At 58.7% G+C, this 27,265-nt stretch overlaps 1 protein-coding gene across 7 annotated transcripts in view; it reads left to right on the top strand.

The window, feature by feature from the left end:
- EXOC6B (exocyst complex component 6B) overlaps window positions 1-27,265 on the top strand; it is a 317,698-nt gene that overhangs the window by 40,072 nt on the left and 250,361 nt on the right. For 6 of the 7 annotated variants that reach the window (XM_065836317.2, XM_071808429.1, XM_065836315.2 and 3 more), the window contains exon 2: window positions 22,967-23,132. The exons of the other annotated variant lie outside the window; for it this stretch is intronic. In XM_065836317.2, the coding sequence (XP_065692389.1) occupies window positions 22,967-23,132 (166 nt within the window). The remainder of the gene's footprint in view (window positions 1-22,966; window positions 23,133-27,265) is intronic. 7 annotated transcript variants of the gene reach the window in all.

The raw sequence follows: 27,265 nt of genomic DNA, 5'->3' as shown, positions 1-27,265 counted from the left end.
TGATCTGTTGTTTTGCCTAAAATCCACTTTACTTTCCCTCCTCAACTGACACACAACCTGAAAAACACTTGTTCGTTGCAGGGGGGTTGGATTAGATGACCTTTGAAAGTCCTTTCCAACCCAAACTATCCTGTGATTTCTGATGAAGCCTAATTGAGAATTCATCGTTACTTTGAGACTCCTGCGCATCACCATTACGTCTTATTTTGACTGCCTAGGTCCTCGGGATGTGGTGGAACATCTACCTAGAGGAATGGAACCATGGAGAACTACAAGAGTGATGTAAAATGCAATAAATATATTCTTCCATTCCCAGTTTTGTTGTTTGGGGCAGCCCTTTCACATGGGTTTTAGAAAGCAATTATCAGGCTGTAAATGAGAGTGAGCCACCTCTAGCCCAGGCTGTGCCAATGGGAGAAATCGAGTCAGCGAGATGCTTGTTCTTGTTGCTTCAAATTTCCTTCAGGAGCCACTTGTGTGATTACTCCTAATCTGCTTTGATTAAATCGATCAAGGTTACAAAAGACGTTTAAAAGGAGCCTCGGTGTTTTTGAGGCGCTGGTGGGGTGAGAGAAGGGTGCAAGGCCGAAGCGGGAGGGCAGGAGTTACTGGTGGGACTGGCGCAGGAGCTGCCACAAGCTCTTTTTCCACTGGCAAAGCTGCGTGCTGAGCACAAATCTGTCCCGTGCTGAAAGTCAGGAGCTTCCCCACACAATGAACTGGCAGCAAGGAGCCCAGTTGTGCCATCTCGATCAACTTTTGCCTGCGAGCAAGACCGCGGGTTGACCTCGATGATAGAGCAGTGTTCTTCTGCAAGGGGAACGGAGCTGGATCTGGAGCTGCCGGGCAGGGACCGTCCATCCCAACGGATGGATGAGGGCTGGGTTGACTCTAAGGCCACACCGCCCCGACTCACCAGGTGAGACTGGGGTGAGTTCACCCTGGCTTAATTCTGCACTGTTATGTGAAATGAATGACAGACAATCGCTCCTGGGGTCCAGTTCAATCATGAGTTTTACTAAAGGATGTGTTGGAATACTGGTTACAGCAAATAGTGGCTTGGCAGAACTTATCAATATTTCAACAGCAGAAGTCCTACTATGAGCAATGTACTGGCAACCATTAGTAGCTATAATACGAGAGTTTACCTTAAGCTCTGCTGTTGGATTCTTGTTATGTTACTCTTATATGTTCAAAAGGAAAAGAGAGAAAGAGAGGGGTAAAGAGAGAAAGAAAACTAAGGTATAAAAGAGAGAGAAATATATCACGCAAGGAGAGACAAAGAAATAGGGATATAGAAAAAAGGAGAGAAGGAAAGAGCAGAGAGAAAGGAAGAAAGAGAAGGGTGAGGGATCTAGCCGCTCTTATGGCTCCGCAGCGTGGGTGACAGGACTTGTATGATGACGTGTGGCCTCGGTGTCCCATGGCGAGGATGCTGGGTTTGCAGTTCAGGAGCACAGCATCCTCCGGGGTCTGGTCCGGTTGCCGTGGTGAGGATGCTGGGTTTGCAGTTCAGGAGCACAGCATCCTCCGGGGTCTGGTCCAGTTCCCATGGTGAGGATGCTGGATTTGCAGTTCTGGAGCGCAGTGTCCTCCGGGGTCTGGTCTGGTTCCCGTGGTGAGGATGCTGGGTTTGCAGTTCTGGAGCGCAGTGTCCTCTGGGGTCTGGTCTGGTTCCTGTGGTGAGGATGCTGGGTTTGCAGTTCAGGAGCACAGCATCCTCCGGGGTCTGGTCCGGTTCCCATGGTGAGGATGCTGGGCTGAAGGTCCTCAGGGTGGTGGATTCCCCTTCTAGTGCTGTTGTAGATGAGCTTTTTTATAGCTCCGAGTAGAGAAAAGCCTTTCCCCCCCAGGAAAGGGGCGATTGCAAAAGATCGACAAGTCCCGGGCCACGCTGAAGGGTCTCAGCTTTTCCCCTTTGTTGGCCATGCTGTGCATATCAGAAGATGGGACTATGTGCCTTATGGCTCATGCCCCAAATCTGGAGTTGGCCAGCCGGCCTGGGCTGTGGCTCCTTAGCTTCTCATCGATACGTACATTGCAGTTCCCTCTATGCTGAATGTGTCTGGATGAACTAGTTTTGCCACGATGTTTTCATCCCTTATCAATACACAACAGGGACGTCTGTGCCAAACGCTGTTTTATCGTACGCCGTGCTACTCAAGGAGGTGACGGAGGCAACAAAGCTGCTGCTTTAGGCTTCAAACTATGTGCAAGCAACGTGCAAACCTGCGTGTCGTGCCCCAATCCTCGTGCGAAGGCGCTGGCACGAGCGCTTTGAGCGTGGAAATTACCCATCCAATGCGGTTTTATAACGCGGCGCTTTCGGCACCGCGCAGGGCTTGAGGACGCGTTGTGCCTCTGGGTGCTGTGACAATATTGCTTCACAGCTGAAAGGAGGGGCCGGCGCTTATAAAGCCAAAAATGCACCCAAAAAGAACAATCAACTTGTTTAAACAGTGCATGCGACAGCAACGTGAACTTTGTTAGCAGGAAAAACCTTAGCGGGCAATAACGCAGCAAGTATAGACGTTAAAGTTCTTTCTGTGGTTATCTAAGCTCCTTTTTTAGATGGAAGGGCTAAAATATGAATTCTGTGAAGTTTATAAAAACAATATTGTGTTGTCAGCAATGTGAGGTGGGGATGGGTTGGAAGAGTGGGGTCCGATGGAAAGGAGTTGTCTCCAAAACTTGTGATGGGGAGTGAGCCTGCAGTCTTTTATGTCCTTTCTGAAAAAGATGGGGCAATGTGTGTGGTTTTTGACTTGATGTCGCAGCTTTTACATCGAATGATGAAAGAGTATTAAAAGCTTTTTTAAGAAGGGAGTAATTTACATGGAAAAATTGTCTTGTATCAGGATTAGGAACAACTTCTTCCCCTCCCCTCTCTCTGCGATGTGTAGATATGGACACTGACCCTTCCTGGGATTTGATGGTGGCTTTGGAGGGTGGTTTGTGTGCATTTTCTTGTCCTGATATTCAGGTTTTCTGTTTTTTTTTGCCACCACATGGACATTGGGGCTGACTCTTGGGCTCTTGTTCTGCAGATACAGCGCCCGGGCTCAGGTGTGACCAGAGCCTGTGGGTGCTGTGGTGCCCATAAAGCATGTTTTGGATTACAGCCTTTTCAGCAGATAAGGATTTTGCAATGTTAATGCTCCTGCTTTCCTTTCACACATTGCTTTTCCTTCTGTTTTTGTGATCTTACCTGCACATTCCGCCTCTCATTTGCAGCGGTGGCTTCCCGAGTGCTGCTGTGGCAGGTGTTGGTGTCCGTGTGATAAATGACGTCTTCATTTGGCTTCTCCTCGCTCTGCTTGGCTGTGTTCTGTTAGTTGTCTGGAGTCTATAGGGTGTTTCTCTGCCCTAGAAACCCTGGTGGGGCTGAAACTCTCTTGTGCTGGCTGCGGGAGGTGTGAGGTTGTCGTGACTGCCGCTCTGGCCTTGGCAGTTCACAGAATCCCAGAATGGACTGGGTTGGAAAAGCCCTCAGAGATCACCCAGTCCAAGCCTTGGTCCAACTCCAGTCCATTGAGCAGATCATGGCACTAAGTGCCATGGCCAAGCTCAGTTTACAAACCTCCAGGGCCGGTGAGTCCAGCACCTCCCTGGGCAGCCATTCCAATGCTGACCACTCTCTCTGCACAGAATTGCTTTCTCATCTCCAGCCTCAGTTTCCCCTGGCAGAGTTGAAGCCCCTGCCCCCTTGTCCTATTGCTGACTGCCTGGGAGAAGAGCCCAATCCCCCCTGGCTAGAACTGCCCTTCAGGTCGTTCTAGAGAGTGCTGAGCTCAGCTCTAAGCCTCCTCTGCTCCAGACTGAACAAGCCCAGCTCCCTCAGCCTCTCCCCATAGGGCTTGTGTTCAAGTCCCTTCCCCAGTCTTGTTGCTCTTCTCTGGACCCGCTCCAGCACTTCAATCTCTTTCCTGGGCTGAGGGAAAACAGCAACAGCTGAAACACCTTCTGGCCATTTTTTATTTTTTGAAAATCAGGGTCAAACCATTCAAAAGTTGCAGAACCTCAGCTGAATGGCTCTACCGCCCTGGATTGATTTTACCACCTAAGGCCCTGAGCTCCTGCAGCACACTCCCCTGATGCTGCACCAAATCCTCTTTCCATTCCCAAACAAACATCTGTTCAACTTATTTTGAAACTCTGATGGGGTTGTGCCAGGGCTTTGGCAATCTGCCGTGGTCCTTTGCCAACAGATCTGCTCTTGTCCTCCCCGTAACAGCTCTGTACAACTCCTCACCTTCATAGAATCATAGAATGGGTTGGGTTGGAAGGGACCTTCCAAACTCCTCTAGTCCAACACCTCCCCTGAGCAGGGCCATCTTCACCCAGATCAGGTTCCTCTGTCTTTCACACAGCAGAAGATTTCTACCATGGCTCTGGACTCCCTGTGTCCTCACCAGCCCTTTCGCTTCCAATCTAAACCCAATTCCTTCGGTTCTTCATGGACCAGTCCATAAGCTGTGATGGTGGGTGGTTGGTGTGGAGTCTGTGGACTCTCCTGCTTCCTCCGGTCCCGTTGTCCTGCTGATTTTGACCTTTCCTTGGACACCACCGTGCTCTTGCCTTTGGTGACCTCCATCCTTCTTCTGGAAACACGTCCAGTTTTTCCAGGTCCTTCTTCTGGAAACAAGTCCGATTTCTCAAGGTCTTTCTTCTGGGAACACATCTGGTTTCTCCAGGTCCTTCTTCTGGAAACGCGTCCAGTTTCTCCATGTCTTTGGCCGCCCCTTCCCAGCAGGATTGCGCTTCCCTTTGCTTTGGTGTCACCACCATAGTTCGAAAGCACTGCTTGTGTTTTATCTTCCAATTCGCCTATAAAACCACTGAAGAAGCCAGGCCTGGCACAAATGCAGGTGGGAGCCCAGTTGCAAAGCTCCTGATCAGGGCCGGTTGTAGACAAGTAACATTTTGAGGATGGTTTTTGAGTAGCGTAGGGCTGTGGTTTATGGTGATTTTCTGGAGAGAACACCCACTGTGCCAGGACCTGGCTGAAATCAAGGGGTTTTCCACCTGTAGCGGTGCCCTTCAGAAACTGCTTTGTTTTCTACTCCGACATCTTGTGATAATGGGATATTGTGGATATTTTGATGGGTTTTGGTGATTGGAGTGATTTCTGTTGTACACTGAAAATGATGGTGTGTGTGCAAGGTGAATGGGTGTGAATGGGGAAGGTGAAGGTGGGAATATTTCCCAACGATAAGAATGAAAAATACTTATGATTAAACATTTTATGTTTCTTCAAAAACAACTTATTCCTTTCTCTGTATTCATGACAAATATAAACCTATGTGGGTGATAAGGCAAAAGTGGGATTAAATTCTATTTAATGAGCAAATTGTACACTTAGACTTCCACTGAGATATTACTGGTGGATTACACCCAAAATTTGGGGTGTCTCTGGAGCCCAGTTCACTGATGTGTTAGCACACGGATCAACTCAGTGAAGCCCAAGGCTTGAAGCTGTGACCCCGGCCAGTTAAGATATTAAACAGGTATTAGTCTTGCAAACTCTATTTGACCTTTTTTCCATGGAGCTCTTGCACCATTCTTGAAATGTTGTTCTTTTTTGCATTGCTCAGTAGTTAATTTGTTTATTACAAAAGCCAGAAGAAGATTAAACAAACTGCTAATGATTTTATGTAGCTTAATGAGAAGAAAATGTTTCTGAGGGATTGAAACCACTACAGAAGTTTAAAGGGGGGAAAGAAAGAAAGAAAATTGAAGTCCACAGCAGACTTGGGAATTTGTTCCACTTTTTAATTGAAAACAAAGGCAAGTCCCCTCTGTTCCGCTGTCCCCAGAACGCCCTCCTCGCATTGTTCCTTTCATTTCACCCCCAGAGATCTCCCTCCTCTGTCCTTCCAGCTGAATTTATTTGGGTCACCTCCATGTCCCTGTCCCGTCACCTCATTGGGACCAAGCTGCAGCGTCAACCTTGCGCCTTGGCCTTCTCCAAGGCCTCATGAAGCTTGAGAGGTAGGAATGACCTGCAAAGCTCGTTTTTAGCATTAGTTTCTACATGTGCAGTAACTCTGAGCTCCTCTGGTGTTCTTGCAGTGCTGTGTGGTGTCTTGTGTAGAACCTGCTGGACCAAGAACATCGTTGAAACCACGGCTGGTGAGAACGTGGTTGTGTTGGTTCTCAGCACCCAACACGTCCCAGCCCTGGACACCTTAAAAGGAGTTTTGTCCCTGAGCTTGTTGGCTCTTTCCACCTTCTCTTGGGCCATATTCACCACGTTTTTGCTCTTTCCCCAATTTTTGCTCTTGTGGATGATGAAGTGATAGAGAACATGATAGAGTATCCAGTTGTTAGGGAATTATTGAATTATTTGCTATGCTGCTTCCTACAAAACTTGGTTAGAAGCTGCTTATATAGAATTTGCTGAGCATAGGTTTGCTGAGCATAACTTCTTCAGGCTGTGAACCTTTGAACTTTCTGCATGGTTAAGTAAAAAAGGCCTTGGAGTGGTTCAAGCTGGAAGACAAGGGGGACCCGCGTCCCTGGGGAGGAGTAAAGGAGCAGAACTGTGAATGGTTTGGCTGTCACAGAGAACTTATTTTCTCCAACTGTGGGTGCAAAAGAGCAGCTGGAGGTCAGAAATGTAACTGACAGCGCACCTGATGAAAAAGGAGGAGGAGGAGATTCCAGACTCTGATTTTGTGATGGAGGTGGATTGGAGGAGTAGAATTGTCCAAGTTTTTCCTGCTGAGGGTCGCTCTTCAGGAGGCACCAGCTCAAGCTTTGCTGTGTTGTACTTTGGAAATAAATGATTTATGTTAGAAGAATTCCTGGAATCCCAGAATGTCAGGGATGGGAAGGGCCCTGGAAAGCTCATCCAGTGCAATCCCCCCATGGAGCAGGAACACCCAGCTGAGGTTCCACAGGAAGGGGTCCAGGCGGGTTTGAATGTCTGCAGAGAAGGAGACTCCACAACCTCCCTGGGCAGCCTGGGCCAGGCTCTGACACCCTCACCCCCAACAAGTTTCTTCTCAAATAGCGGAACCTCCTGTGTTCCAGTTTGAACCCATTACCCCTTGTCCTGTCCCTGGTTGTCACTGAGAAGAGCCTGGCTCCATCCTCCTGACGCTGCCCCTTTCCATATTGATCCCCAGGAATGAGTCCCCCCTCAGTCTCCTCTTCTCCAGCTCCAGAGCCCCAGCTCCCTCAGCCTTTCCTCCCATGGGAGATGCTCCACTCCCTTCAGCATCTTGGTGGCTGCGCTGGACTCTCTCCAGCAGTTCCCTGTCCTTCTGGAGCTGAGGGGCCACAACTGGACACAATATTCCAGGTGTGGTCTCCCCAGGGCAGAGCAGAGGGGCAGGAGAACCTCTCTGACCTACTGACCACCCCCTTCTAACCCACCCCAGGTACCATTGGCCTTCCTGGCCACAAGGGCCCAGTGCTGGCTCATGCTCACCCTGCTGTCCCCAGGACCCCCAGGTCCCTTTCCCCTACACTGCTCTCTAATAGCTCATTCCCCAACTTACACTGGAACCTGGGGTTGTTCCTGCCCACATTCAAGACTCTACACTTGCCCTTGTTCTATTTCATTAAATGTTTCCCTGCTGAACTCTCCAGCCTGTCCAGGTCTCACTGGAATCTGTTTCCATCTTTGCTGTGGTAAACCCCCCAGAAGGAATTCCTTTAGCGCAGTGTGAGGTGGGGCTGAGCTCTGGGATGCCAGAGGAGGATGAAGGTTTGAAAGGTTCATCCTCACCACGTCGTGTTTCTGCATCAGTTCCCATTTGCTTTCCACCCCTTGGAAAATCAAACCCGCGGCATCCCTGTTGTTGATGGGTTGGCCAATTTCTCCAACGGGAGAATTGTGACCTGCTCTCCTCCTCTGGGATGAGTGAATGTGGCTCAGGCTGCTCTTGCTCAGACTTATTGAATCAAAAGGCTTTTTGTGCGGGAGGCTTATTTCTAAAGCTGTCTCACCAACCATCTTTTATAGCAAAGAAAAGCAGCCTCGAGGGTTGTTTTCTATAGCATTGTCACAGCGCTTTGGTATTTACAACCAAGAGAATGAACGAGCCAAATCAACTCTCATTTCTATTTGTTTTCTTTATTTTTGCGTGCTGTGCTGTTGTGATTATTAGTGGGTTTAAATATACATTAAGACTTTTTTTGCTCTAGAATTTTGTGCATCACCTTCTGGTGTTTTTTGGATTACTACTGAGCTAAGATCCAAATCAGGCTGTAATTAGTGTTTAAATGAAGAGGATGGTGTATGTGTGGAAGGAATGGGGCAGAGGGAGCAGCTGGGGAGACCTGTAGATGCAGAGCAAGGTCGCAGGTGTCCTGGAGCTTTGGTAGGTGACAACTTGGATGGGAAATGCCCCAGGTGTGGTGATCCCGAAAAGGAGAAAACTACACAATGAAGGTGCTTGAGCGATCAGGTGAAAACGGGACTGGTTTTGGGAAAGGTGGCGATTGCATGGAAAACGGGGATGTGGGATCCCAGGGGTGGTTTTCCGGGAGCGATGCTGTAGGTACCAGCTGAGGACGGTGGATCCCAGCAGAGCCAGGGAAACCAATGGGGTGATGATGCTCATAGAGTTTGGGACTTGATGGGTGTTTTACCAAGATTGTGGGGGTTAAATTTGTTCTTTTTGCAACGAAACTGAGTTTACTTTGAGCTAAGAGTCACTGTAGCCCACTTATGCAATTAATACATGATCTTACAAGCTCATTACAGAGCAAGAGGTTGACACCCCGTCTGTTCGGGCTTCCGAGCGTGTTGCCACGTGGTCTGGGCCTCGTTTGGCTTTTGCCCGTTTTCATGTGTTTCAGAGGAGGATGGAGGTGGAGGATGCTGGGTCTGCACTGCGGGAGGGCTGGGGGCAAGCGCAGAGCTCACAAGTGATACAGGGTTTGGTTAAACAGGAGCGTAAAGCTGAGCCTTAACGTGCTGGCCTTTTGTTGCTGCCCATCACCATCTTTTTTTATTAAATAAAACTAAAATTAAAATAAAAGGGTTTTAGTCATTGAACTTTTATGTCTTAAGTTAGTCATCTCCAAAGGAAACTTTGCTTAGGGTTTGTGAGTAATTTTGAGATTCGTTTTTTCCCTGTTGACGGATGCTTGTTGGTGTTGTCCTTTGAATGCAAATGCGTTTGTCACCCCTAATCGCGTTTTTTTAAATTTATACTTCAAAATACAACTCCTTTTGCTTTATTCCCTTGTTGTACACGAGCTGCCGCTGCATTGGGAGTTGGTTGGAGCAGAGGGGCCCCATTGGGTTTCTCCAGCACTAGATGGCACTCGGCGCCCAACTTTCCCATTTCCCCAGCAAAACCCTGCGGAGCTGTAGGAAAACCCATCCAAACCCATCCACATCAGCTCCTGGTGGCGACCTCCGAATCCCAGCAAGTTAGGTCTTTCTAGCACCAACTACCTTGGGGTAAAGAGGATACGTGGTGACCTTTGAAACCTTCTGCTCTTGGCGACTGTCTGATTGAATTTTCAATAATTTATGAATATTTGGCATTTTTGTTTTGCCGTTGAGAATGGTTTCCTGTAAGCGAATAACTGAAATTTTAGGGCAGGCTTTAAAGAGCTATGGTTGAGTAGATTTTCTCCAGCTTTCAGTGCTATCGCAGTGGGTTTTGTGTGACTTTGAGCTCTCGGTGCATTGCGGGGCTGGGATTCTCCAAAGCCACTTGTGGGCACAGATCACTTCACTTCGTCAGGCAGAAACATCTAATGGGTCCAGTTGCATTCATCTAGTTCTGGTTCCTTTTGAAGCGACGCCTCCACACGCCTCCACACGCCTCCACACGCCTCCACACGCCTCCACACGCCTCCACACGCCTCCACACGCCTCCACACGCCTCCACACGCCTCCACACGCCTCCACACGCCTCCACACGCCTCCACACGCCTCCACACGCCTCCACACGCCTCCACACGCCTCCACACGCCTCCACACGCCTCCACACGCCTCCACACGCCTCCACACGCCTCCACACGCCTCCACACGCCTCCACACGCCTCCACACGCCTCCACACGCCTCCACACGCCTCCACACGCCTCCACACGCCTCCACACGCCTCCACACGCCTCCACACGCCTCCACACGCCTCCACACGCCTCCACACGCCTCCACACGCCTCCACACGCCTCCACACGCCTCCACACGCCTCCACACGCCTCCACACGCCTCCACACGCCTCCACACGCCTCCACACGCCTCCACACGCCTCCACACGCCTCCACACGCCTCCACACGCCTCCACACGCCTCCACACGCCTCCACACGCCTCCACACGCCTCCACACGCCTCCACACGCCTCCACACGCCTCCACACGCCTCCACACGCCTCCACACGCCTCCACACGCCTCCACACGCCTCCACACGCCTCCACACGCCTCCACACGCCTCCACACGCCTCCACACGCCTCCACACGCCTCCACACGCCTCCACACGCCTCCACACGCCTCCACACGCCTCCACACGCCTCCACACGCCTCCACACGCCTCCACACGCCTCCACACGCCTCCACACGCCTCCACACGCCTCCACACGCCTCCACACGCCTCCACACGCCTCCACACGCCTCCACACGCCTCCACACGCCTCCACACGCCTCCACACGCCTCCACACGCCTCCACACGCCTCCACACGCCTCCACACGCCTCCACACGCCTCCACACGCCTCCACACGCCTCCACACGCCTCCACACGCCTCCACACGCCTCCACACGCCTCCACACGCCTCCACACGCCTCCACACGCCTCCACACGCCTCCACACGCCTCCACACGCCTCCACACGCCTCCACACGCCTCCACACGCCTCCACACGCCTCCACACGCCTCCACACGCCTCCACACGCCTCCACACGCCTCCACACGCCTCCACACGCCTCCACACGCCTCCACACGCCTCCACACGCCTCCACACGCCTCCACACGCCTCCACACGCCTCCACACGCCTCCACACGCCTCCACACGCCTCCACACGCCTCCACACGCCTCCACACGCCTCCACACGCCTCCACACGCCTCCACACGCCTCCACACGCCTCCACACGCCTCCACACGCCTCCACACGCCTCCACACGCCTCCACACGCCTCCACACGCCTCCACACGCCTCCACACGCCTCCACACGCCTCCACACGCCTCCACACGCCTCCACACGCCTCCACACGCCTCCACACGCCTCCACACGCCTCCACACGCCTCCACACGCCTCCACACGCCTCCACACGCCTCCACACGCCTCCACACGCCTCCACACGCCTCCACACGCCTCCACACGCCTCCACACGCCTCCACACGCCTCCACACGCCTCCACACGCCTCCACACGCCTCCACACGCCTCCACACGCCTCCACACGCCTCCACACGCCTCCACACGCCTCCACACGCCTCCACACGCCTCCACACGCCTCCACACGCCTCCACACGCCTCCACACGCCTCCACACGCCTCCACACGCCTCCACACGCCTCCACACGCCTCCACACGCCTCCACACGCCTCCACACGCCTCCACACGCCTCCACACGCCTCCACACGCCTCCACACGCCTCCACACGCCTCCACACGCCTCCACACGCCTCCACACGCCTCCACACGCCTCCACACGCCTCCACACGCCTCCACACGCCTCCACACGCCTCCACACGCCTCCACACGCCTCCACACGCCTCCACACGCCTCCACACGCCTCCACACGCCTCCACACGCCTCCACACGCCTCCACACGCCTCCACACGCCTCCACACGCCTCCACACGCCTCCACACGCCTCCACACGCCTCCACACGCCTCCACACGCCTCCACACGCCTCCACACGCCTCCACACGCCTCCACACGCCTCCACACGCCTCCACACGCCTCCACACGCCTCCACACGCCTCCACACGCCTCCACACGCCTCCACACGCCTCCACACGCCTCCACACGCCTCCACACGCCTCCACACGCCTCCACACGCCTCCACACGCCTCCACACGCCTCCACACGCCTCCACACGCCTCCACACGCCTCCACACGCCTCCACACGCCTCCACACGCCTCCACACGCCTCCACACGCCTCCACACGCCTCCACACGCCTCCACACGCCTCCACACGCCTCCACACGCCTCCACACGCCTCCACACGCCTCCACACGCCTCCACACGCCTCCACACGCCTCCACACGCCTCCACACGCCTCCACACGCCTCCACACGCCTCCACACGCCTCCACACGCCTCCACACGCCTCCACACGCCTCCACACGCCTCCACACGCCTCCACACGCCTCCACACGCCTCCACACGCCTCCACACGCCTCCACACGCCTCCACACGCCTCCACACGCCTCCACACGCCTCCACACGCCTCCACACGCCTCCACACGCCTCCACACGCCTCCACACGCCTCCACACGCCTCCACACGCCTCCACACGCCTCCACACGCCTCCACACGCCTCCACACGCCTCCACACGCCTCCACACGCCTCCACACGCCTCCACACGCCTCCACACGCCTCCACACGCCTCCACACGCCTCCACACGCCTCCACACGCCTCCACACGCCTCCACACGCCTCCACACGCCTCCACACGCCTCCACACGCCTCCACACGCCTCCACACGCCTCCACACGCCTCCACACGCCTCCACACGCCTCCACACGCCTCCACACGCCTCCACACGCCTCCACACGCCTCCACACGCCTCCACACGCCTCCACACGCCTCCACACGCCTCCACACGCCTCCACACGCCTCCACACGCCTCCACACGCCTCCACACGCCTCCACACGCCTCCACACGCCTCCACACGCCTCCACACGCCTCCACACGCCTCCACACGCCTCCACACGCCTCCACACGCCTCCACACGCCTCCACACGCCTCCACACGCCTCCACACGCCTCCACACGCCTCCACACGCCTCCACACGCCTCCACACGCCTCCACACGCCTCCACACGCCTCCACACGCCTCCACACGCCTCCACACGCCTCCACACGCCTCCACACGCCTCCACACGCCTCCACACGCCTCCACACGCCTCCACACGCCTCCACACGCCTCCACACGCCTCCACACGCCTCCACACGCCTCCACACGCCTCCACACGCCTCCACACGCCTCCACACGCCTCCACACGCCTCCACACGCCTCCACACGCCTCCACACGCCTCCACACGCCTCCACACGCCTCCACACGCCTCCACACGCCTCCACACGCCTCCACACGCCTCCACACGCCTCCACACGCCTCCACACGCCTCCACACGCCTCCACACGCCTCCACACGCCTCCACACGCCTCCACACGCCTCCACACGCCTCCACACGCCTCCACACGCCTCCACACGCCTCCACACGCCTCCACACGCCTCCACACGCCTCCACACGCCTCCACACGCCTCCACACGCCTCCACACGCCTCCACACGCCTCCACACGCCTCCACACGCCTCCACACGCCTCCACACGCCTCCACACGCCTCCACACGCCTCCACACGCCTCCACACGCCTCCACACGCCTCCACACGCCTCCACACGCCTCCACACGCCTCCACACGCCTCCACACGCCTCCACACGCCTCCACACGCCTCCACACGCCTCCACACGCCTCCACACGCCTCCACACGCCTCCACACGCCTCCACACGCCTCCACACGCCTCCACACGCCTCCACACGCCTCCACACGCCTCCACACGCCTCCACACGCCTCCACACGCCTCCACACGCCTCCACACGCCTCCACACGCCTCCACACGCCTCCACACGCCTCCACACGCCTCCACACGCCTCCACACGCCTCCACACGCCTCCACACGCCTCCACACGCCTCCACACGCCTCCACACGCCTCCACACGCCTCCACACGCCTCCACACGCCTCCACACGCCTCCACACGCCTCCACACGCCTCCACACGCCTCCACACGCCTCCACACGCCTCCACACGCCTCCACACGCCTCCACACGCCTCCACACGCCTCCACACGCCTCCACACGCCTCCACACGCCTCCACACGCCTCCACACGCCTCCACACGCCTCCACACGCCTCCACACGCCTCCACACGCCTCCACACGCCTCCACACGCCTCCACACGCCTCCACACGCCTCCACACGCCTCCACACGCCTCCACACGCCTCCACACGCCTCCACACGCCTCCACACGCCTCCACACGCCTCCACACGCCTCCACACGCCTCCACACGCCTCCACACGCCTCCACACGCCTCCACACGCCTCCACACGCCTCCACACGCCTCCACACGCCTCCACACGCCTCCACACGCCTCCACACGCCTCCACACGCCTCCACACGCCTCCACACGCCTCCACACGCCTCCACACGCCTCCACACGCCTCCACACGCCTCCACACGCCTCCACACGCCTCCACACGCCTCCACACGCCTCCACACGCCTCCACACGCCTCCACACGCCTCCACACGCCTCCACACGCCTCCACACGCCTCCACACGCCTCCACACGCCTCCACACGCCTCCACACGCCTCCACACGCCTCCACACGCCTCCACACGCCTCCACACGCCTCCACACGCCTCCACACGCCTCCACACGCCTCCACACGCCTCCACACGCCTCCACACGCCTCCACACGCCTCCACACGCCTCCACACGCCTCCACACGCCTCCACACGCCTCCACACGCCTCCACACGCCTCCACACGCCTCCACACGCCTCCACACGCCTCCACACGCCTCCACACGCCTCCACACGCCTCCACACGCCTCCACACGCCTCCACACGCCTCCACACGCCTCCACACGCCTCCACACGCCTCCACACGCCTCCACACGCCTCCACACGCCTCCACACGCCTCCACACGCCTCCACACGCCTCCACACGCCTCCACACGCCTCCACACGCCTCCACACGCCTCCACACGCCTCCACACGCCTCCACACGCCTCCACACGCCTCCACACGCCTCCACACGCCTCCACACGCCTCCACACGCCTCCACACGCCTCCACACGCCTCCACACGCCTCCACACGCCTCCACACGCCTCCACACGCCTCCACACGCCTCCACACGCCTCCACACGCCTCCACACGCCTCCACACGCCTCCACACGCCTCCACACGCCTCCACACGCCTCCACACGCCTCCACACGCCTCCACACGCCTCCACACGCCTCCACACGCCTCCACACGCCTCCACACGCCTCCACACGCCTCCACACGCCTCCACACGCCTCCACACGCCTCCACACGCCTCCACACGCCTCCACACGCCTCCACACGCCTCCACACGCCTCCACACGCCTCCACACGCCTCCACACGCCTCCACACGCCTCCACACGCCTCCACACGCCTCCACACGCCTCCACACGCCTCCACACGCCTCCACACGCCTCCACACGCCTCCACACGCCTCCACACGCCTCCACACGCCTCCACACGCCTCCACACGCCTCCACACGCCTCCACACGCCTCCACACGCCTCCACACGCCTCCACACGCCTCCACACGCCTCCACACGCCTCCACACGCCTCCACACGCCTCCACACGCCTCCACACGCCTCCACACGCCTCCACACGCCTCCACACGCCTCCACACGCCTCCACACGCCTCCACACGCCTCCACACGCCTCCACACGCCTCCACACGCCTCCACACGCCTCCACACGCCTCCACACGCCTCCACACGCCTCCACACGCCTCCACACGCCTCCACACGCCTCCACACGCCTCCACACGCCTCCACACGCCTCCACACGCCTCCACACGCCTCCACACGCCTCCACACGCCTCCACACGCCTCCACACGCCTCCACACGCCTCCACACGCCTCCACACGCCTCCACACGCCTCCACACGCCTCCACACGCCTCCACACGCCTCCACACGCCTCCACACGCCTCCACACGCCTCCACACGCCTCCACACGCCTCCACACGCCTCCACACGCCTCCACACGCCTCCACACGCCTCCACACGCCTCCACACGCCTCCACACGCCTCCACACGCCTCCACACGCCTCCACACGCCTCCACACGCCTCCACACGCCTCCACACGCCTCCACACGCCTCCACACGCCTCCACACGCCTCCACACGCCTCCACACGCCTCCACACGCCTCCACACGCCTCCACACGCCTCCACACGCCTCCACACGCCTCCACACGCCTCCACACGCCTCCACACGCCTCCACACGCCTCCACACGCCTCCACACGCCTCCACACGCCTCCACACGCCTCCACACGCCTCCACACGCCTCCACACGCCTCCACACGCCTCCACACGCCTCCACACGCCTCCACACGCCTCCACACGCCTCCACACGCCTCCACACGCCTCCACACGCCTCCACACGCCTCCACACGCCTCCACACGCCTCCACACGCCTCCACACGCCTCCACACGCCTCCACACGCCTCCACACGCCTCCACACGCCTCCACACGCCTCCACACGCCTCCACACGCCTCCACACGCCTCCACACGCCTCCACACGCCTCCACACGCCTCCACACGCCTCCACACGCCTCCACACGCCTCCACACGCCTCCACACGCCTCCACACGCCTCCACACGCCTCCACACGCCTCCACACGCCTCCACACGCCTCCACACGCCTCCACACGCCTCCACACGCCTCCACACGCCTCCACACGCCTCCACACGCCTCCACACGCCTCCACACGCCTCCACACGCCTCCACACGCCTCCACACGCCTCCACACGCCTCCACACGCCTCCACACGCCTCCACACGCCTCCACACGCCTCCACACGCCTCCACACGCCTCCACACGCCTCCACACGCCTCCACACGCCTCCACACGCCTCCACACGCCTCCACACGCCTCCACACGCCTCCACACGCCTCCACACGCCTCCACACGCCTCCACACGCCTCCACACGCCTCCACACGCCTCCACACGCCTCCACACGCCTCCACACGCCTCCACACGCCTCCACACGCCTCCACACGCCTCCACACGCCTCCACACGCCTCCACACGCCTCCACACGCCTCCACACGCCTCCACACGCCTCCACACGCCTCCACACGCCTCCACACGCCTCCACACGCCTCCACACGCCTCCACACGCCTCCACACGCCTCCACACGCCTCCACACGCCTCCACACGCCTCCACACGCCTCCACACGCCTCCACACGCCTCCACACGCCTCCACACGCCTCCACACGCCTCCACACGCCTCCACACGCCTCCACACGCCTCCACACGCCTCCACACGCCTCCACACGCCTCCACACGCCTCCACACGCCTCCACACGCCTCCACACGCCTCCACACGCCTCCACACGCCTCCACACGCCTCCACACGCCTCCACACGCCTCCACACGCCTCCACACGCCTCCACACGCCTCCACACGCCTCCACACGCCTCCACACGCCTCCACACGCCTCCACACGCCTCCACACGCCTCCACACGCCTCCACACGCCTCCACACGCCTCCACACGCCTCCACACGCCTCCACACGCCTCCACACGCCTCCACACGCCTCCACACGCCTCCACACGCCTCCACACGCCTCCACACGCCTCCACACGCCTCCACACGCCTCCACACGCCTCCACACGCCTCCACACGCCTCCACACGCCTCCACACGCCTCCACACGCCTCCACACGCCTCCACACGCCTCCACACGCCTCCACACGCCTCCACACGCCTCCACACGCCTCCACACGCCTCCACACGCCTCCACACGCCTCCACACGCCTCCACACGCCTCCACACGCCTCCACACGCCTCCACACGCCTCCACACGCCTCCACACGCCTCCACACGCCTCCACACGCCTCCACACGCCTCCACACGCCTCCACACGCCTCCACACGCCTCCACACGCCTCCACACGCCTCCACACGCCTCCACACGCCTCCACACGCCTCCACACGCCTCCACACGCCTCCACACGCCTCCACACGCCTCCACACGCCTCCACACGCCTCCACACGCCTCCACACGCCTCCACACGCCTCCACACGCCTCCACACGCCTCCACACGCCTCCACACGCCTCCACACGCCTCCACACGCCTCCACACGCCTCCACACGCCTCCACACGCCTCCACACGCCTCCACACGCCTCCACACGCCTCCACACGCCTCCACACGCCTCCACACGCCTCCACACGCCTCCACACGCCTCCACACGCCTCCACACGCCTCCACACGCCTCCACACGCCTCCACACGCCTCCACACGCCTCCACACGCCTCCACACGCCTCCACACGCCTCCACACGCCTCCACACGCCTCCACACGCCTCCACACGCCTCCACACGCCTCCACACGCCTCCACACGCCTCCACACGCCTCCACACGCCTCCACACGCCTCCACACGCCTCCACACGCCTCCACACGCCTCCACACGCCTCCACACGCCTCCACACGCCTCCACACGCCTCCACACGCCTCCACACGCCTCCACACGCCTCCACACGCCTCCACACGCCTCCACACGCCTCCACACGCCTCCACACGCCTCCACACGCCTCCACACGCCTCCACACGCCTCCACACGCCTCCACACGCCTCCACACGCCTCCACACGCCTCCACACGCCTCCACACGCCTCCACACGCCTCCACACGCCTCCACACGCCTCCACACGCCTCCACACGCCTCCACACGCCTCCACACGCCTCCACACGCCTCCACACGCCTCCACACGCCTCCACACGCCTCCACACGCCTCCACACGCCTCCACACGCCTCCACACGCCTCCACACGCCTCCACACGCCTCCACACGCCTCCACACGCCTCCACACGCCTCCACACGCCTCCACACGCCTCCACACGCCTCCACACGCCTCCACACGCCTCCACACGCCTCCACACGCCTCCACACGCCTCCACACGCCTCCACACGCCTCCACACGCCTCCACACGCCTCCACACGCCTCCACACGCCTCCACACGCCTCCACACGCCTCCACACGCCTCCACACGCCTCCACACGCCTCCACACGCCTCCACACGCCTCCACACGCCTCCACACGCCTCCACACGCCTCCACACGCCTCCACACGCCTCCACACGCCTCCACACGCCTCCACACGCCTCCACACGCCTCCACACGCCTCCACACGCCTCCACACGCCTCCACACGCCTCCACACGCCTCCACACGCCTCCACACGCCTCCACACGCCTCCACACGCCTCCACACGCCTCCACACGCCTCCACACGCCTCCACACGCCTCCACACGCCTCCACACGCCTCCACACGCCTCCACACGCCTCCACACGCCTCCACACGCCTCCACACGCCTCCACACGCCTCCACACGCCTCCACACGCCTCCACACGCCTCCACACGCCTCCACACGCCTCCACACGCCTCCACACGCCTCCACACGCCTCCACACGCCTCCACACGCCTCCACACGCCTCCACACGCCTCCACACGCCTCCACACGCCTCCACACGCCTCCACACGCCTCCACACGCCTCCACACGCCTCCACACGCCTCCACACGCCTCCACACGCCTCCACACGCCTCCACACGCCTCCACACGCCTCCACACGCCTCCACACGCCTCCACACGCCTCCACACGCCTCCACACGCCTCCACACGCCTCCACACGCCTCCACACGCCTCCACACGCCTCCACACGCCTCCACACGCCTCCACACGCCTCCACACGCCTCCACACGCCTCCACACGCCTCCACACGCCTCCACACGCCTCCACACGCCTCCACACGCCTCCACACGCCTCCACACGCCTCCACACGCCTCCACACGCCTCCACACGCCTCCACACGCCTCCACACGCCTCCACACGCCTCCACACGCCTCCACACGCCTCCACACGCCTCCACACGCCTCCACACGCCTCCACACGCCTCCACACGCCTCCACACGCCTCCACACGCCTCCACACGCCTCCACACGCCTCCACACGCCTCCACACGCCTCCACACGCCTCCACACGCCTCCACACGCCTCCACACGCCTCCACACGCCTCCACACGCCTCCACACGCCTCCACACGCCTCCACACGCCTCCACACGCCTCCACACGCCTCCACACGCCTCCACACGCCTCCACACGCCTCCACACGCCTCCACACGCCTCCACACGCCTCCACACGCCTCCACACGCCTCCACACGCCTCCACACGCCTCCACACGCCTCCACACGCCTCCACACGCCTCCACACGCCTCCACACGCCTCCACACGCCTCCACACGCCTCCACACGCCTCCACACGCCTCCACACGCCTCCACACGCCTCCACACGCCTCCACACGCCTCCACACGCCTCCACACGCCTCCACACGCCTCCACACGCCTCCACACGCCTCCACACGCCTCCACACGCCTCCACACGCCTCCACACGCCTCCACACGCCTCCACACGCCTCCACACGCCTCCACACGCCTCCACACGCCTCCACACGCCTCCACACGCCTCCACACGCCTCCACACGCCTCCACACGCCTCCACACGCCTCCACACGCCTCCACACGCCTCCACACGCCTCCACACGCCTCCACACGCCTCCACACGCCTCCACACGCCTCCACACGCCTCCACACGCCTCCACACGCCTCCACACGCCTCCACACGCCTCCACACGCCTCCACACGCCTCCACACGCCTCCACACGCCTCCACACGCCTCCACACGCCTCCACACGCCTCCACACGCCTCCACACGCCTCCACACGCCTCCACACGCCTCCACACGCCTCCACACGCCTCCACACGCCTCCACACGCCTCCACACGCCTCCACACGCCTCCACACGCCTCCACACGCCTCCACACGCCTCCACACGCCTCCACACGCCTCCACACGCCTCCACACGCCTCCACACGCCTCCACACGCCTCCACACGCCTCCACACGCCTCCACACGCCTCCACACGCCTCCACACGCCTCCACACGCCTCCACACGCCTCCACACGCCTCCACACGCCTCCACACGCCTCCACACGCCTCCACACGCCTCCACACGCCTCCACACGCCTCCACACGCCTCCACACGCCTCCACACGCCTCCACACGCCTCCACACGCCTCCACACGCCTCCACACGCCTCCACACGCCTCCACACGCCTCCACACGCCTCCACACGCCTCCACACGCCTCCACACGCCTCCACACGCCTCCACACGCCTCCACACGCCTCCACACGCCTCCACACGCCTCCACACGCCTCCACACGCCTCCACACGCCTCCACACGCCTCCACACGCCTCCACACGCCTCCACACGCCTCCACACGCCTCCACACGCCTCCACACGCCTCCACACGCCTCCACACGCCTCCACACGCCTCCACACGCCTCCACACGCCTCCACACGCCTCCACACGCCTCCACACGCCTCCACACGCCTCCACACGCCTCCACACGCCTCCACACGCCTCCACACGCCTCCACACGCCTCCACACGCCTCCACACGCCTCCACACGCCTCCACACGCCTCCACACGCCTCCACACGCCTCCACACGCCTCCACACGCCTCCACACGCCTCCACACGCCTCCACACGCCTCCACACGCCTCCACACGCCTCCACACGCCTCCACACGCCTCCACACGCCTCCACACGCCTCCACACGCCTCCACACGCCTCCACACGCCTCCACACGCCTCCACACGCCTCCACACGCCTCCACACGCCTCCACACGCCTCCACACGCCTCCACACGCCTCCACACGCCTCCACACGCCTCCACACGCCTCCACACGCCTCCACACGCCTCCACACGCCTCCACACGCCTCCACACGCCTCCACACGCCTCCACACGCCTCCACACGCCTCCACACGCCTCCACACGCCTCCACACGCCTCCACACGCCTCCACACGCCTCCACACGCCTCCACACGCCTCCACACGCCTCCACACGCCTCCACACGCCTCCACACGCCTCCACACGCCTCCACACGCCTCCACACGCCTCCACACGCCTCCACACGCCTCCACACGCCTCCACACGCCTCCACACGCCTCCACACGCCTCCACACGCCTCCACACGCCTCCACACGCCTCCACACGCCTCCACACGCCTCCACACGCCTCCACACGCCTCCACACGCCTCCACACGCCTCCACACGCCTCCACACGCCTCCACACGCCTCCACACGCCTCCACACGCCTCCACACGCCTCCACACGCCTCCACACGCCTCCACACGCCTCCACACGCCTCCACACGCCTCCACACGCCTCCACACGCCTCCACACGCCTCCACACGCCTCCACACGCCTCCACACGCCTCCACACGCCTCCACACGCCTCCACACGCCTCCACACGCCTCCACACGCCTCCACACGCCTCCACACGCCTCCACACGCCTCCACACGCCTCCACACGCCTCCACACGCCTCCACACGCCTCCACACGCCTCCACACGCCTCCACACGCCTCCACACGCCTCCACACGCCTCCACACGCCTCCACACGCCTCCACACGCCTCCACACGCCTCCACACGCCTCCACACGCCTCCACACGCCTCCACACGCCTCCACACGCCTCCACACGCCTCCACACGCCTCCACACGCCTCCACACGCCTCCACACGCCTCCACACGCCTCCACACGCCTCCACACGCCTCCACACGCCTCCACACGCCTCCACACGCCTCCACACGCCTCCACACGCCTCCACACGCCTCCACACGCCTCCACACGCCTCCACACGCCTCCACACGCCTCCACACGCCTCCACACGCCTCCACACGCCTCCACACGCCTCCACACGCCTCCACACGCCTCCACACGCCTCCACACGCCTCCACACGCCTCCACACGCCTCCACACGCCTCCACACGCCTCCACACGCCTCCACACGCCTCCACACGCCTCCACACGCCTCCACACGCCTCCACACGCCTCCACACGCCTCCACACGCCTCCACACGCCTCCACACGCCTCCACACGCCTCCACGTTGATCAGCACTGGCGTTTTCTTTTCAGGTCTGTGTACGATGGTGAAGAACATGGGCGCTTCATGGAGAAACTGGAGGCGCGGATCAGAAACCACGACCGCGAGATCGAGAAAATGTGCAACTTCCATTACCAGGGCTTCGTGGACTCCATCACTGAGCTGCTCAAAGTTCGAGGAGAAGCTCAGAAACTCAAGGTGAGAGAGAACCCGTGTAGATGTGGCTCTGGACATCCAGGTCTAGGTGAGCTCTGCTGGAGCTTCCACCCTCGCCCACATGGGGATTATGTGAAACCACCTTTTCCTAGAGCGTGTCTACCTAAAAAAAGACAAAATATAGAGATGTCTTCATTCTTATAACAATAGGTTAGTCTTTTGAAGTTTGTCAATTAATTTGGAGCAGCGTCATATGTCAAAAGCACAAGACAGCTTAAAGCTAAGCCTGGTTTTTATTAGGAAATGTGCTATTCCTGCTTTTTCTTATACCAATTTCATAAGCAAAAATAAGATGTATGGTCAGAAAGCATCTGCTGCAACAGCATTGACTCTGCCCCTTCTAATACTGAATTCCCAGCAGCTTTGTGTGAGACAAGATCAGTCCCGAGGTGTCTGCCTGGTGGTGGCAAGTGAAGTGTTAATATTGAAAAAGCAGAAGGGCATCAGAATGTTTTAAATGTTCAGGTGTAAACAGGAACGGTGGTGGAAGATAACTCCTGGCTTCACTAAGAAGGGAAAGACTGTTTGAATGAACACACAGCTTGGTTCTTTGGTGGCATCTCCAGGTTTGGTTGACTTAACTAGAAGGTAAAATGGGTTTTGGGAGTTGAGAAAGTGAAATGGTTACAGCTAGAAACGGACTTTCTGGCTATTGGGGCCTTTAAAGAATGATGAGAGAAAGGTGGAATTTCCATATTGAAAAACTCTGTTTAGTAGCGTATGGAAAAAGCCATTTGCAGGATCAGAGCGGAGGTAAGCGGAGGGAAGGAAAGCAGGTTTATGGGGAGAAGAAGGAGCCAGAGGTTGGAGATGTTCCTATGCATGGGGTCTAGTGGAGCTTGGCTGCTGTGCCTTGAAATACAAATAATTGGAAGCGTATAAAAAAGCACAGTGATGACTGGATTGGTGTGGGTGAACCCTCCTGTGTTCCTACACGAGTCGGAGCAGATGCTGTGTCCTCCCGCTGCGTCAGCGAGGGGCGACCTGGGTTTGGAAGCCAAAATAACATCCCAGGATGGTTGTTTTGGGAACAGATCTGGGTTGTGTGGCACCCAAAATGATGAGGGTTGTCTGCAGAAAGCAGCTCAGCAAACCTGACCAAGTGGGGTTGGCCCCGGCGAGAAGGACCTTTCTGGGTATATAAACCAGCGTTCAGTGGGAATCGGACAACATGAAGTTGGAAATAAGGGGGGGGAATCTTAGAAAGCAAGTTTGGGGCAAGAAAGAAGAGCTGTAACTTTTCATGTGTTCATTGATTCGTTTAAAGCCATCTCTGGCGTTTCCTAGCAACCTCCAGGTCTGCATCCCACAGACAGGCGTGTGTGCGGGAGCGACCTCCCGTCTCGGCACACTCGTGTTATCACATTTCCACGGCAAAGATCCATCCAGCGGTCGACTGCAGGCTGAGGCCATTACAAATACCACGAATAACAGCAGTTTTTTTTCTTTTTTTCTTTTTTTAAGCTATTGTTTCTGGCCGAGAATCCCACATTGTTTGTTTGCGAAGGCTGGTTGCTGGTTCCCATTCCGCAACCAGCTGCGTTGTTGGTGGCGCACTCTGAAGTCCAGCTCTACCCTCAGGATCTCCCTCATCCCCATTCCTATGCGATCTATAAAACGGCACATGGGACAAATACACACAGAAACTCATTTGAGAAGCGCCGAGCCCTCTTTGTGAGGGGTTCCCTAGGGAATCGGCCATGGGTCCAGTGGTGAGAGCGGCTTTTGTTCCAGCTCTTCATTCTCTATTTGATCTCAGGCTTTTTCTCCATAGTCCTGGTCTTTGAACGTACGTGCGACCAGCAATAAAACAAATGCGCTTCGTATGGCATCTGTAGAATGTATTTTCAATCATGCGCTTTCAGCTCTGGGGTGTTTTTGTGTAGTATCGTGCTTGAAGAAGCGATCAGCGTTCATTGTTTTAACGCTAAATATGAGCTGGATTTATTATCTTCTATTTGTGTGTAGCACAGCTGCCCTGTGCGCTGGAGTTCTGCATTTCGGCTTCAAACCTGATCCGGAATAGCTGGTTAAACCTTCTGTTGAGCTTTTGAGCCCCGTGAAGGGCTAGAACTGAACTATAGGAGCTTTATCTTCTGCTCTGCAATGAATTTCTGCACTAGTTTATGTTGTTTTCAGAGGTGCTGGCTCGCCGATTAATTATCTATGTATGGATAAAATATAAGTTAATTGAAATACATGGGGTGTGTTTTCAAAAGAAAAGCATCTCCTTAATTCAGATGATATTTAAGCCATGATATTTTTAAATCAAAGCTTTTTGTGCATTTGCTTGTCGTTTTATAACGATACAGCTTCACCATGGCACTTCTCCTTACTTGTAACTTCTTACGTGTTCTTCAAGGACAAATCACATTGGCTTGGGATTGTTTTGCCGCGTTACGCATCTTCAACATCTTCATGTCTTGTGCTGCTTGTTCCTTCTCCTTCGGAGCCGAGTGCATGGCATTAACCTGCTCTCAAACCTATGCGTGGTTGGAAATAGCTTGGTTTTGGTCTACTGCTTCTGGACCTGCCAAGCACAAAAGGGAGAAGATCCATTCTTGCTTTTGCAGCCATCTCAACAGGTTGGAGGTTGTAGGATGTTCTTCCCTGTCTCCCCGCTCCATCCCGGGGGTTGTGTTTCCGGGCATCTCATCATTTTAGTTACACTTTCCTACTCTGAAACCCTTCCAGTTGATAGGGTTTGGGGATTTTTTTGATGATGACCCATCTGTGAAATGATGAAGAAAGGTTATTTCATGGTTTTGTTCATTGATGCTCCCTCAGTTACAGCACAGCACCAGCTGTTCTGTGGTTCAACATATTCCGATCACCGCGTCTGGTTTTGAAGAGCTATTGTTGAGTTGTTGCCTTGTTTTTTGAGGCTGATAATCCCTTATTGAATCAAACTTAGCACTTCATACCTGCCCCTATTGAGCAGCAATTAATATACAGGCTTTTCTCCGAAAAGACGTGCAATTCTAAACTCTTCTGCCAAGGTGCACAGCGCTGCTGCACGCAGGTGTGAGATGCACCAAGGTATGAGTTGGGGTGGGGAGAAAATGAACGGGAAGGGATTTTTATTGCTTAGTGCATTTGGATTAAGGCAAGTCTAATTAAACTAAGGCTGATCTAATTAAACTGCCCAAAAGGAGTTTGGAGCCAGGGGGGTCGGGCTCTGCTCCCCAGGAACAAGCGCCAGGAGCAGAGGAAACGGCCTCAAGTTGCGCCAGGGGAGGTTGAGGTTGGATGTGGGAACAATTTCTTCCCCAAAGGGCTGTGGGGCATTGGAACAGGCTGCCCAGGGCAGTGCTGGAGTCACCATCCCTGGAGGGCTGGACAGACGGAGATGAGGTTCTCAGGGGATGTGGTTTATTGGTGGACTTGGCAGTGTTGGGTTAACGGTTGGACTTGATCTTGAGGGTCTTTTCCAATCAAAATGATTCCACGGCTGTGTGATTTGAGAACGGCCACAGGAGTGGATAACAATCCTGGTCTGTGGGTCCACCCTCTGATTGGGAAGTTCATGAGGTGCCAGCTTGAAGGATCGCTCCACATTCACAGAATCCCAGAATGTCAGGGGTTGAAGGGCCCTGGAAAGCTCATCCAGTGCAATCCCCCCGTGGAGCAGGAACACCCAGCTGAGGTTCCACAGGAAGGGGTCCAGGCGGGTTTGAATGTCTGCAGAGAAGGAGACTCCACAACCTCCCTGGGCAGCCTGGGCCAGGCTCTGCCACCCTCACCCCAAACAAGTTTCATCTTATCTTTCAGTGAAACCTCCTGTGTTCCAGTTTGAACCCATTACCCCTTGTCCTGTCACTGGTTGTCACCCAGAAGAGCCTGGCTCCATCCTCCTGACACTGCCCCTTTCCATATTGATCCTCATGAATGAGTCCCCCCTCAGTCTCCTCTTCTCCAGCTCCAGAGCCCCAGCTCCCTCAGCCTTTCCTCACACGGGAGATGCTCCACTCCCTTCAGCATCTTGGTGGCTGCGCTGGACTCTCTCCAGCAGTTCCCTGTCCTTCTGGAACTGAGGGGCCACAACTGGACACAATATTTTCCCTGGCTGAGCTTTGCCTGTACAAATGTATCTCTGCGCTGCTCCCCAGGTGTGT

The sequence above is a fragment of the Patagioenas fasciata genome, chromosome 4 (assembly GCF_037038585.1).
Source record: "Patagioenas fasciata isolate bPatFas1 chromosome 4, bPatFas1.hap1, whole genome shotgun sequence".
In the NCBI taxonomy this organism is placed as follows: domain Eukaryota; kingdom Metazoa; phylum Chordata; class Aves; order Columbiformes; family Columbidae; genus Patagioenas; species Patagioenas fasciata.
This window is presented reverse-complemented; position numbering and strand designations above follow the sequence as displayed.